Genomic DNA, 14,295 nt, shown 5'->3' with positions numbered 1-14,295 from the left:
AGCCAATAGGTGGAATAAACACACAGAACGTGTCGATTCTGTCCCGAAGGTGTGTTCCTCCACAAAACAAGCTCCAGAACCAGCACAAAAAAAAACAAAACAAAAACATTCAGTTTCCTTAGGCAGTCAAATAAATGTTCATTGAGCCGGCCCATTCAACTGCTACATGAGTGCAACAAATGACCCAATCACTCGAATGTCCTGCAAGAAATACTCAAAACAAACTCCAACCAATAGGACGCATAAGCACAAAAAACGTGCAGATTCATCCAAAACACTGTCCGGAAAGGAGTGCTATTTTACAAAACAAACTCCAGCCACTAGACGGAAACGGCACAAAAAGAAACAAAAAAGGTGCCCAGTTTCCTTGGACAGTCAAGTGAATGTTCAGTGAGTCAGGCCCACTCGGCTGCAATGTGAGTACCACAAAATAAATTACTCCATTGACTTTATAAAGGACATGGCTTGCTGAGAACATGTAAATATTTTGCGGCCATCCTTATCATCTATTCTCAATTTGGCCGGGAACAGTGCAAAAGCGACCTTCCGTTGATGTAAGAGTTTCTTGCATTCCTTGAATCGATCACGTTCCTCTCATCGAATTCGCAAAGTCTGGGAACAAGAAAATGTTGTGGTTCTTCCAAGAAAGACTTCCTTTACTCCTTGCCTCACGTAACAAAATGGATGATCTCAGAAATTTGGCCAGAATTGATCGGGGCCTGTCTCCGTCAGCGGATCGCCGAGCCGGACCTCTGTGAGCTCGCTTGATTTCCAGCTTATGGCCCATTATGTTGACTTGGAAAGGGCCCATCCAGTAATTCCACCGTATTCTGACCCTCTGCTCCCTCAGGAATTCCAATAATTCGGACGTTATTCTGCCGGTTATGATTCTCCATATCTTCCAACTTTTCCCAGTCGCTAGCAGATTAGCAGCTAATTCCCTCTCTGATGACTCCAGATAATCTCAACATCTGCCACTCTTGTAACCATCTCGGTGAATTTAGTCTCCATGGCATTGATCGATCTACGTATTACAGCAAGCTCCTCCAAGTCAGCAACGACCTTTGTCAGCATTGCCGACATGTTCATCAATTGTTTCACCTCACCGGCCAAATCGACTCCCGGGCTTGTGGTCTGCTGTTCGGGGGCTTCAGCTTGAGCATGTAAGTGTCTTTTAATGTCTGCAGAGCCTGAGGATTTTGAATTCTTTGACATATTGTCTTTCTAGAACAGTTAAGAATCAGGGTGTATCAGATCTCACTGGTTTATGACACAAAAAGTATTAAAACTAGCAAAGTGCGCAGAGCTCGCCGTTCACATGTCCGAACCTCGCATGGCGCTACGCGACTCAGAATAAATGAGCTTTGAGGAGGATGTATTGGGATTGATATCACAGGAGTAATGGATTTTAACTTGTTGACAATCTGGGTATTACGTCTCTTCAAACAATCTACCATCGATTTGAATACTGAGCTAAAGTATTTTTCTGGACTCTTTCACACTCCCTCTCCATCCGGTAAGTCAGTCTTTCTTCCACTAGTCTACACTCACTTGCCTTCCTGGCACAATATTCAAGGCATCCCTCAAGGGTTGTGATTTGCTCTGCCAGGTGCTCTACAAACTCCAAAACCGAAGCACAATGTTCGTATTCAGGTGCTTCATCAGGTGGTGGTGGAGGAAAAGTAATTTCAGCAAGATCTCCAACCATACCTTCAGTCTCCCCAACTAACTAATTTTCCTCTTCTGAGTCAATATAAAGTTCACTAAATGTAGTGCTGAGCTCTCGAATGTGTTCTCTCCTGGTCACAAAAGATCCAGTAGTAAAATCAAGATTGGGTTTGCACTCATCGTCCGCCCCAGTACGTTGGCTTGCCATATCACCCACTATGTAATAAACAACAAACAATAAATGCAAGGTCTCTGTTCGGGCGCCAATCTATAACTGTTCTTGGGTATTTTTAAACTAAAAATCAGCTACGGAATAAAAAGGGGGTTCTATAGCATTTTGCGTTGTCATTTAAACACAGAAAGTATGACTGCCAGATGAATTGGTAGCATAGTCTTTAATAAAGAATTTGAGTAAAAACCCAAAAGAAAAATCAACATTACAAACAAACAATCCCTACACAAACAAAACAATGCACCAGAAGGTCAAATGGTAGTTATTGATATTAATTGTTCAGTCTATTAAATCCAGTATTAAACAGTTCCGTGTTAGCAGCTGGTGGCAAATGGAGAATATTTCAGTAAGAGTAGTAGTCTTTAGGGCTGGGACGATTCATCGACGTAATCGATTACAGAAATACGTCGATTTGCATAACATGCGTCGGCGCGTCGCAATGGAGTAATTAAAATGGCAGCGCCCGGTTTAAACATGGATTCCCCCGAAGAACAAGCTGCAGCTAAAAAAAAACTCGCCCACGGTAATCTAAAGTGTGGGAGTATTTTAGGCAGAGACCCAACAATGTGGTGCTGTGTAAGCTATGCAAATTGGAAATGGCTTATCAAAGCAGTACAACTGCCATGAACGAACACTTGAAGTGAAAGCATCCCGGAGCACTGTCAAGATGGCACCAAGGCAGCACCGTAAGTCCTGTTTACTTTTTGTCCCCACCCAAGCATGACGTATTAGTATTACAACACGTGTTTCTGTTAGTAGTAGTCACTTAAAATTGATTTTCTAAATGTTTCCTCATCGCCCCCATGTTAAAAGTAATTTCTGCACCGCTGCTAACGTAGGGTGACCATACGTCCTCTTTTTCCTGGACATGTCCTCTTTTTCGAACCTTAAAAAAGCGTCCGGCCGGGATTTCTAAATTTGTGAAAATGTCCGGGATTTGGCTTTAGTTGCATTATGATGTGCATCTGGTCTAATACTTCATTGTGTGTGCGTGCATATTTGCATTGCTTTAACCCCTCTTTGTAAGTCCCGCCTTCTCACACACCAACTGGTCAATTATAAGACACTTGCAGCAACTATTGGCCAAGTTCCTGCCTGTCAATCTCTCCGCGAACGCGCGAAGCGCTGTTGTGTTCGGCATCAAACAGCTGCTTGACAGTACCAGCAAATGCCAGCTGAGTGGAAACAATGCCCTGACGAAAGTGCAAATTTACAGAAGATTTGCGCAAAATTCCCATGCTTTTGTCCAGGTCGAGATCCGTGGGAAGCAGAATGTATGACATGTAAAGCTGGCACTTATGTGTCAGTTGCTAATAAAGGTGCAAGTGATTTAGAAGCACGCATTAGCTCTGCGAAGCATAATGGGTCAGCAAAAGGTGAAAGTTCATCAGGTAAATTAACGGACTACTTTTTGCAACCAGGTAAAATTGTTATCACATTGCTTCATTTTTGATGGCCATTCAAAATAATACTAATAGTTAATGAAGGTACATTTATGACATCAAATATTTTATTTTAGTGCATGGACATTCAAAAGAATGTTGAAAATTTTATTTATTTATATATATTTATGTTATGCTAATTTAGTGTCTTTTTCACTGTATTAAAGTTTGCATTCATAGTAACACTGTTTTGAACCCTATTATCCCCCCCCAGCGGAAAAAAAAAAAAGGTTTCCTCTTTTTGGAAAACCAAAATCCTCTTTCCTCCTGAAAGTGACTTGAATTTTACATTTGTTTCATTTATTTTGTTGTTGGATTGCTAAATGTAGATTGCACTTTCCTTTTACTTGAATTGAACAAGTTCTTACTTTTATTTTGGAGAGATTTTATGTTGGACTGTAAAATGGAGATGACCAGTTAAGACAGGGCTATTTTTGTTGCAGAATAATGCCCTGCAGTGCACACTTTGTTTCTTGTACATTTGTTTGTGTTTAAGAGAAGATGACTTAATAAAATACTGAAATATTAATGAGACAAGATTTTATATTTATTTTGGGTTAATTAATTGTTATATTAATCAAGTAATAATTATAAAAAAATCTTTAGAATAATCTGCAAATTAGTTGTTAGATTAATCGACTAATCGGAAAAAGAATCGTTAGATTAATCGATAAAAAAATAATCGTTAGGTGCAGCCCTAGTAGTCTTATCTGATGAAGGTGGAAGTCTCGTAATGAAGTATTGTCCATAATAGCAGGTATTCTCAAACATAAGTTAATCCACTCAACAAAACTGATTCCATGCCTCATAGCCAGTTTGAATTTCATTATAAGAGAAATGGTAGAAGGTAAAGTGAAGTCCTTTTTTATCTGAGCTTAAACTAACGTTTCTCAAAGGACTATGCTACCAACTCCACATGCTGTTCTCTCTCCCTCTACTCCATAACCTCTACATATTTAGTAAATTAGGCACCCTAGTGCCCCTAGCAGTGAGGTAGAAAATTGCATGCTAACTCTGTTACAAGATGTTGTGAATTCAAAATCAAGCGCGTATTTCAGCGTATTTCACAAAACCATTTGTTTTTACCACAAGTGAGTATCCGTTAAACTTTGAGTGAGCAGGCATGCGTATCTGCTTCAATCAAACTGATTGCAATGGAGAAAGGGAGCAACATCATATTGATTAAACTGTGCGACATCATATCACAACTTCAGTTTCAAAGTTATCAGTTGTGCAGCTCGTCATGTTTTTAGTGTTTTTGTTTTTCCTCATGTAATACAGTGAGCACCGGGATGAGACTTTTAAGCGCGAGAGTAAATCTCCACAGGGTTTAGATGACTGTACTATATTAAACTGTGTATAATGCTGAATATAATGTATAATAATACTAAGGTTCCAGATATTTGATAGTCCTCCTGATAATGCCAAATGCAATGTCTGATTTCACAAGTAAATTTATACTATGGCAAACATTATTTTACTGGATAAACATACACATATTTTTAAAAGAATAATTTAGAAAGATGTAATCAGTGACCATACTACTTTAAAACCTACAATATTAATTTAAAATACTTAAAGGAATAGTTCACCCAAAAATGAAAATTTGCTGATAATCGCAAACGGTTGATTATTTTGAGAAACAAAACAATACCTATATACTTTTTAACTACAAATGTTCACTTCCTGTGACATGCGCTCATGACAGGGATGACGTAAGCTCATTGGTAAGGTCACGCATCACGTGGAGGAGGAGGCAGGAAGCGCGTCATTGTTTACAAGAGAAACTTGTGCCGTTCACAAACCAAAACAGTCCAAAACAATATAAAATAAAATAAAAAATCATTTCCAAATAATAATAATAAAATGTAAACAATAACGTGCTTCCTGACTCCTCCTCCATGTGAAGCGTGACCTTACCAACGAGCTTACATCATCCCTCTCATGAGCGCACGTCACAGAGATGTACAGAAGCAAACATTTGTAGTTAAAAAGTATATAAGTATTGTTTTGTTTCTAAAAATAATAAATCGTTTGGGTTCAGAAGAACTTTATTTGTCGACTGGAGTCGTGTGGATTATTTTTATTCACCCTAAATAAGCATTATGGACCGTCAAAAAATGGAGTACATTCACTTGCACTGTTTAGAGGAGGAGGCCTGAAATGAAATCCTAAAAGTCTTAAATTCTGTTTTGATGAAGAAAAACTCAGATACATCTTGGATGGCCTGAGGGTGAGTACCGTGCATCCGGAGAGTATTCACAGCGCTTCACTTTTTCCACATTTTGTTATGTTACAGCCTTATTCCAAAATGGATTAAATTCATTATTTTCCTCAAAATTCTACAAACAATACCCCATAATGACAACGTGAAAGAAGTTTGTTTGAAATCTTTGCAAATTTATTAAAAATAAAAAAACCAAAAAAATCACATGTACATAAGTATTCACAGCCTTTGCCATGACAATCAAAATTGAGCTCAGGTGCATCCTGTTTCCACTGATCATCCTTGAGATGTTTCTACAACTTGATTGGAGTCCACCTGTGGTAAATTCAGTTGATTGGACATGATTTGGAAAGGCACACACCTGTCTATATAAGGTCCCACAGTTAACAGTGCATGTCAGAGCACAAACCAAGCCATGAAGTCCAAGGAATTGTCTGTAGACCTCCGAGACAGGATTGTCTCGAGGCACAGATCTGGGCAAGGGTACAGAAAAATGTCTGCAGCATTGAAGGTCCCAATGAGCACAGTGGCCTCCATCATACGTAAATGGAAGTTTGGAACCACCAAGACTCTTCCTAGAGCTGGCCGCCCGGCCAAACTGTGCGATCGGGGGAGAAGGGCTTTAGTCAGGGAGGTGACCAAGAACCCGATGGTCACTCTGACAGAGCTCCAGCATTTCTCTGTGGAGAGAGGAGAACCTTCCAGAAGAACAACCATCTCTGCAGCACTCCACCAATCAGGTCTGTATGGTAGAGTGGCCAGACGGAAGCCACTCCTCAGTAAAAGGCACATGACAGCCCACCTGGAGTTTGCCAAAAGGCACCTGAAGGACTCTCAGACCATGAGAAACAAAGATTGAACTCTTTGGCCTCAATGGCTGGAGGAAACCAGGCACCGCTCATCACCTGGCCAATACCATCCCTACAGTGAAGCATGGTGGTGGCAGCATCATAGCATCAAGCTTGTAGCATCATACTCAAAAAGACTTGAGGCTGTAATTGGTGCCAAAGGTGCTTCAACAAAGTATTGAGCAAAGGCTGTGAATACTTATGTACATGTGTTTTTTTTTTTTTTTTTTTTTTTTAATAAATTTGCAAAGATTTCAAACAAAATACTTTCACGTTGTCATTATGGGGTATTGTTTGTAAAATTGAGGAAAATAATGAATTTAATCCATTTTGGAATAAGGCTGTAACAACAAAATGTGGAAAAAGTGAAGCGCTGTGAATACTTTCCGGATGCACTGTAAATTATCAGCAAATTTTCATTTTTGGGTGAACTATTCCTTTAAAATGTTTCGGAAGGAAATTGGTACTTTAATTCACCAAAGTGGCATTCAACTGATCACAATGTATAGTCAGGACATTACTGATGTAAAAAACAGCACCATCACTATTTGAAAAATGTTATTTTTGATCAAATCTAGACAGGCCCCATTTCCAGCAGCCATCACTCCAACACCTTATCCTTGAGCAATCATGCTAAATTGCTAATTTGGTACTAGAAAATCACTTGCCATTATATCAAACACAGCTGAAAGCTATTTGGTTCATTAAATGAAGCTTAACATTGTCTTTGTGTTTGTTTTTGAGTTGCCACAGTATGCAATAGACTGGCATGTCTTAAGGTCAATATTAGTTCAAAAATGGCAAAAAAGAAACAGCTTTCTCTAGAAACTCTAGAGCTTTTTCTAGTGACAGAAAAAAAATAAAAAAAATAATCGCAGATCACACCCGTTACTCATTCTGGTTTCTCTCAATATCAAGTGAGTTTTTAAAATACACATCAACACCCTTTCTAAAATGCTGTTCGAATGATGTCTGATATCAGGAAACAAACCAGCCATGTTTTCCTTCAGATATTTTATATTTATAGAGATTAAGAACACAAAGAACCTAATTAAATGTTTTATTTATGGATTTTATTTGTTATTTTACTCTTTGCATTGCTTTGAGATGTTACGTTTCTTGAGGAAATTTATAATAACAACAACAACAACAACAATAATAAGAAAAAGAAAATTGGTGCACATCATCAGAATGAAAAGTTAATTTGACAATGTTTTGTAGATTAAATTTTCATTTATTAAGTATTTAATTCACTGACTGGATTATTCAAAATTACAAACTGCGACATGGCTTAATATATAAAAGAATTGTATTGATTTTTTCAAAAACTTTTACTATATCGTGATATATATCGTTATTGTGATATAAAATTACTCATATCGTCGTGATATAGGATTTTGATCATATCGCCCACCCCTACTCCACAGATGCAGATGTCCCAGGCAGGCATAAAACAAACTCCACAACCTTGGCTAAGACTGCGAAGTTGATGGTCTTGCTCTCCAGCTCACGAAAAACATCTGTCCATCTCTCAGACACGGCCGTCTTGTTCATGCTCCACTCAGTGATGCGACGGCTGACAATGTTTTTCGCGCAAGCCCAATAAAAGTGTGTGGTTTCGTCAATCAAACTGAAAGCGGGGATTCTGGAGTAGAAGTGTTTGAGGCTGCTCTGAATGCCTTTCCACACTGGGATGTCTCTCAGTTGGGACCACTCAAGTTTTTCTGTGTTCTCCAATGAGTGGCTCTCCAATTTTGGAGGTAATCCACCGATGCTGAATAAAAGTTTCTCACTGCACAAAAGAAATCACCTGCTCGCATGTCACCAGATTCAACCAGGGCATCCAACTGCTTTTTAATGTCAGAGGGTATGAATGATTCCTTCAGCCTGGCCTGCAAGGCCGTGCACAACAGAATAATAAGCAAAAAGTCCTTCACTTGCATGCACCTTGTCAGATTCGGAACTTCACAAAAAAAAAGGAAACTCTTTTTTAAGATCCTCATTGAATGTACATGCACGCTTCCTTGACATTTTTTCCAGCCGCAAATTCATCAGTGTGCTCTTTCAAGCTTACTCTTCAGTCAGTTCACTAACTGGATGTCTACTGACAGGGGATTGTGATTAGATACTTTAATCCAATCATGTACTTCAAATAACACGTGTGATTTTATTGGATTTACAAGCTGTATCCTTGGCTACCTTTGATTAGAATACTCACGTGACGAGAAAGCCACATAGGTGATAGAGAAATTTTAGGAGATTTTTTTCAGAATAAGTCGGAGCACTAGAAAAAGTGCTTAAATAAGGGACTGTCCGGGTAAAAACGGGGACGTCTGGCCACCATAGCGATAGGCCAATCAGAAGACTAGGAGGCCGCTCTCTGCCAATGGTGTGAGTTTGGGGCGGGGCTACCTCTTTACCTGACCAATGGCAGATGGCTGAATTGTCTGGGACATCGGTTTGGAAACAATCATAGTTTTTTGCGGTTTCGTTTGTTGCCGCTAATCGTTCAAAGCAGCTTTAAAAGTTATTGCGAAAATAACGCGACTCTACTAAACCCGTTCAACTTGACCAATGTCTTCTTAATCATTACAGACACGCTGCTAAAAACCATTTAAAAAAAGACGTCAGAACTCGTGATAGCGGTCTGTTTTAAGGCAACGAGAGCATGTATACACTTAAAACATCCACGTTCATTATTAAGTCACCATTTATTGTTGTAAAGCTGGCCAGTCTTTTAAAAACAGACAAACGGTCAAATGACAGTGCACTGAGGGTAAAATCACCTCTGACGATCAAGTGTTTCAACTCCCTGGGGTGAGCAAATGTTAGTCACATAGCAAACCCAATCTTCCCATCAAAGCAATGATTTACTATAAAACAACCACCAAATGAAATCAAATCTGCCCTTATAACATTTACCACACAGCTATAAATGGAGTTCAATCTCAATTCGCAACTCAACAGAGAAAAACGATAAAAATGTGTAAGAAAGTCAGAATTGAGAAATCATCATCAGTCAGTCACTTCAAAACGCTTGTCTTTCCCAACCCCCACAGTGCCTCATTCGCTTTAGCGTTATTTATTTTAATAGATTTCATCTGTAACATTTAAACCAGCAGATGATGGTCTGTTTCTTACCCCCAGAAGCCGCAGGGGCATCGCGGAGGGAGACTCGGCGGGTTGCTGCGCTCGCTGCCGGTGTCCCCCATCGGATCAGTCCGAGAACAGTTGAGCCACTCCGGGGACAACCACACGGCCTTCACGGGCAAATACTGTTCCCCAAAAGTGCACTCCGAACACAAGTCCTCATTTAAGGCCGAACACAACCGTAATTCCTTACAAACCGAGCGACCTCTGAGGTTTGAGTGTTTTAATAAAATACAAAATTCTAAAAAGGTGCCGATCGGCCAGAAGCGATCCGTCCTGTAATCAAAGCGTCCAGCTGGGTCACTGCCACAGCGAGCCTGAGAGGAGGAGGGATGTCTGAAAATAGCGTAACTTCCTAATTAGCTGGAATGGAAATTAAGACATGAAAAACACCCATTATCCAAATATAATTGCATAATAAATTTCATCAAATAAAAAATTGTTCAAACAACTTCGTTAAGATTTAAAATAACGTGAAATAAATATTTTGTACCCCCATCAGCTCAAGTGGACCCTTCCATGTTAGTGCTCTTTAAACGGACCCGCACAACTGCACGAAACTCTGAACACACATTAACAAACACATAACTGTCAACGATAGTTTAAAGCATACGTGTTTCAACTGATTCACTAATTCTAGCAGGTTTGCTTTGATTCAGCTAGAATCAACATAGCAACGTGTTTCTCATGCCCTCTTTATTGCAAAATATTGACTTTAGCACAATTTCTTCCCTATTTCTTCAAGAAAGTAGCAACCACTGTTAAACGTGGTTACTACGGGGTTACTATAAATAATGTAGTTCAACTGTGGTTACTGTAGTAAAATCATGGTTTCCGCCAAAAACAAAAAATCAAAAAGAAACAAAAAACATGGTTACTACAATTATGGTTCTTGTACTATAATAGTACTATAGTAAAACCACGGTATTTATTTTTGTTTATTTATTTATTGCGAAGGAAACGCAAAACTATTTCAGAAAATAAATTACGGTGATGGCGATTTGAATCAAATCAGAAACTGCACTGAGACGTCACAATTAGAATACACTACGTAGAACGTTCGGAGAGTATAAAAGTGAGTGCAGAAGTTCACATAGTTCATTCTGTACCTGATCATCAGCTCGTCTGACGATGTGAGTATGCTGAAAAACATTTATACAATTTAAATAATACAGATATTTAATAACTCTAAAAAGTGCTGTGCATCAAGTAAAAAGTACTCACATTTAAATATATCCGAGTGTATATATGGGTTTTATATATATATATATATATATATATATATATATATATATATATATATATATATATATATATATATATATGTAGTCTATATTGTACAACGGGGCTAAAGGCTCCGCGGGGTAAAAGGCTCCTTTGAATTTATTTTCTCCCAAAACACTAAATAGCATCAAACTACCACAGGACTTTCCTAAACACCGGTTTATAGTTTGTCACTATACACTGGAAAATTTACCTCTTCCATGAGATCATTGCGTGTAATGTGTAAAGGTTGATTTTGAGACAATTTGATCTAATATTTAATCATTTTAAAATAATGCAAATGGACCATTCCTACAGTTCAGTGACATTTAAGTCCCCATTACAAATTATGATATTTGTATAGTTTAATTTAACCTGATTACAATTTTAATGGGCTTGGAAAAAATTATAAAGACTATTAATAATGCTACACATTACTGTGGACCTAAAAGTCCAATTTTAATATTTAATTAAATTTGACTCGTCCCCAGAGCTGCACCTCAAACATCTTTGACAAAACTAAGTGCTAAATCATCCGATTTCTACATTTTGTTCTATTCAGTTAAGTGGTTAGTATGATATTCTCTCACCAACATGTATTAATTTGTGGTAAACATGTCATTTTAACACTGATAGTGGAGTTTTTTTTGTGTGTCTCCTGATTTATTGTCTACCCTGTGATGTCATGATTGTGACCCTTAATTAAAGATATATGTTATGAAATGACATCACACACTGGAGGTGACATGCATCAGCCATTCAGCAAAATAATTTTGATTTATTTTAAGTGAATAACTCTTTTGTTTTATTGATGTTTTCTTTTATTTTGTGATGTTATTTATATGTGGTCAAGCATAACATTTCCACCCTGTTATGGGAAGATATAAGGACAATTAATGTCATTTTAAAATGTCAAAATATTTATGATAACAGAAATAAAATCATCAATGTAAGTTTACATTTATGTTTGCAAAATATCATTTGCAGACATGTTGTGGCCAATTTATCTATTAAATGTCCACCCCGCTATTTTCCACCCTGACCCTGCCCATTTAACTGGATGGACATCTGAGTTTTCTAAGTCATTTAGCTTGACAGGTATGTTCTAAAATCTTTAACATGTTCCTTTAATAATGAAAAATAAAGATACTTATAAAAATGTGTATGTTTCAAGGCCAAAATGTCACCGAATTGTAGGAATGACCCACATTTATGTTGATAATGAATATCCTGGAAATTACCAAATGTATTTGGAGACAAAATACTTATTTGTCATTTTCAATTTTGTTTAAGGTGATTTTCAATAACTGTCCAATAAGTGAAAGGATAGTATTTGGGGTAAAAAGCCCCCCTGTTGCAGGAGCTATAGGCCCCTATTAAACACATTGTTTTTCTTAAGTGAGGTGAACAGATTTGTTGTGATGTTCAAAGTGGGCTCGCATTGACTGAGCCAATCACAATGGAGTTTAGAATACTTGAGATGTTATGAAATGTCAAATGTGATTGAAATGAACAAGAAATTATGCACCCTTTTCTGAAGTGGTTATTTTGAATAAGTATTATCTTAATTTGAAAAAGCATCTTGCTGTCTCAAAAGTATTTGCATAAACTGACAAATTGTGCCCTATAACAATTGCCCCGGTATCTACACTATATCAACATCAGTTCACTTAATGAAAACATTTCTAAAAGTAATGTTCTCCCTCTCTCTTTCTGTCACAGTGTTTCACAGCATTAAAACGTATACATCATTGTGAGCATGGCACCCATGCCCATCTATTTTCCACAGTCATCACCATACTGTGGCATCTTTGCCGCCGCCTTAATGGGGTCTTCTTCATCTCCATCCTCTTTTCCACCTGCTAGAGAGAGGAGACGGGTACGCAAACTGCTTTTAACTTATTCTGTGTTGTATATGTTCATGTAAAGCAGCATGTAAATTAGATTGTGTTATGTGTATTATGTAATACCTAAAGTTTGCAGAGAAATAAAGTTGTGTAAGTGTTTTATATAGGGGAGACTGGGGCTAGTTGTCACACTTTTTACAACAGTGAATATTCCCAGTGGAGGTTTATTTTTGAAAGCCAGTTTCAAGGCATATGCAAAGTCTTGAATGTTGATGTTGAACATTTCCTGACATTAAATGGCATATTATATGATTTGTAAACAGCAAAACATACACAAGTACAACAACTGTGAAAGACAATTAATGAAACAGCAAAAATGGTAACAAAACAAATATCAAAACATTGTTTTGGCCAACAGAAATTGTAACTAATAAATTCTATAGAATTACGCATTTGACAACTTGCCCCAATACTTAATGTGTTTATTTTGGAAATTTTAGTTTGGGGAATACAATTCACCAAAAAATATTTTAGTTCAAGACAGTTTTGAATTTTGTGTAGGCATGCGTGTGTGTGTTTGAGTGAATCCTCAACAGGAAGCAGTCATAGATGCTGATGCTTTATCAGTCAATTCTGTGTCTGCTTGTTGACTCGTAGGTTTCCATCAAAGATCCCAAGCAGGATGGCAAAGACATTACGGAGGCAATATTTTCAGGGAACTGGAAATTAAGCCAACTTGGACAACTGCAGCCAGATGTTCCCGCCTCAGGCCTGCAAATGGCTCCAGGTATGGCAGCCTCCATGCCTGCCTCACCAGTTAAGGCAGAAGAACCATCTGGCCCCTCAGCCAAGCCAGAGCCGGAACCAGAGCCCGAGCCCAAACTGGAGCATGAGCCGGAGCCTGACCAGGAGCTGGAGCCTGAGTCGGAACCGAAGCCAAGACTAAAGTTGGAGCCAGAGAGCCCGGAGCCACCCTCAGCTCTGAGCCAGTTCATCTCCTCAGTCCAGCCTGAAATGGCAGACCTGGAGGCAGATGAACTCTCTGGCCCCTCAGTTGAGCCAGAGCTCATTCCAGAGAGCTCAGAGCAGCCCTCAGCTCTGAGTTTGTCCATGTCCCCAGTACAGCCTCAGAAGACACCAGTGGAGGAAGCAGAAGCTTCAGGCCCCTCTGTGACCATCACACCACCTGCTGGAGAGAAGAAGAGGAAATACGATAGAGATTTCCTCTTAAGCTTGCAGTTCAAGCCTCCTTGTCTGCAGAAGCCAGAGGGGCTTCCAGATTATACGTGTATTCTGGACAAGGTCAGTCATTCTTATATGATGCTCCAACGTATCCTATATTAAGGGTTTTTCAAGTAATGTTGATTAAACTCATTAATTATTAGAAAATTCAGTGGGAATGAAGGAATGCTTTACTGATCGACTGCTTTTACAGGCAAATGAAGATAGGCTGCCGATGCATCCAGTAAATTGGCCCACAACGTCTAGAGGACAAAATGTCCAAAAGAGAGTGTGTAAAACACCTGGACGCAGAAAATTAAACCTACAGCTAGACGATGATGTGGAGCTGAATACATCAGCAAATGCCTGGAAGCCAGGCCTGAAGAGGAACATGGCC

At 38.7% G+C, this 14,295-nt stretch overlaps 1 protein-coding gene across 1 annotated transcript in view; it reads right to left on the bottom strand.

Moving 5' to 3' along the window:
* LOC127415871 (AN1-type zinc finger protein 3-like) overlaps positions 1 to 9,871 on the bottom strand; it is a 36,257-nt gene extending 26,386 nt beyond the window's left edge. The window contains exon 1 of the mRNA XM_051654883.1: positions 9,559 to 9,871. Coding sequence (XP_051510843.1) covers positions 9,559 to 9,629 — 71 coding nt within the window. The 5' untranslated portion in view covers positions 9,630 to 9,871. The remainder of the gene's footprint in view (positions 1 to 9,558) is intronic.
* Between the last annotated feature and the right edge of the window lie 4,424 nt (positions 9,872 to 14,295).

Source organism: Myxocyprinus asiaticus, chromosome 25, assembly GCF_019703515.2.
Source record: "Myxocyprinus asiaticus isolate MX2 ecotype Aquarium Trade chromosome 25, UBuf_Myxa_2, whole genome shotgun sequence".
Taxonomy (NCBI): domain Eukaryota; kingdom Metazoa; phylum Chordata; class Actinopteri; order Cypriniformes; family Catostomidae; genus Myxocyprinus; species Myxocyprinus asiaticus.
Note: the sequence above shows the minus strand (reverse complement) of the source record. Positions and strands in the feature narration are given on the sequence as shown.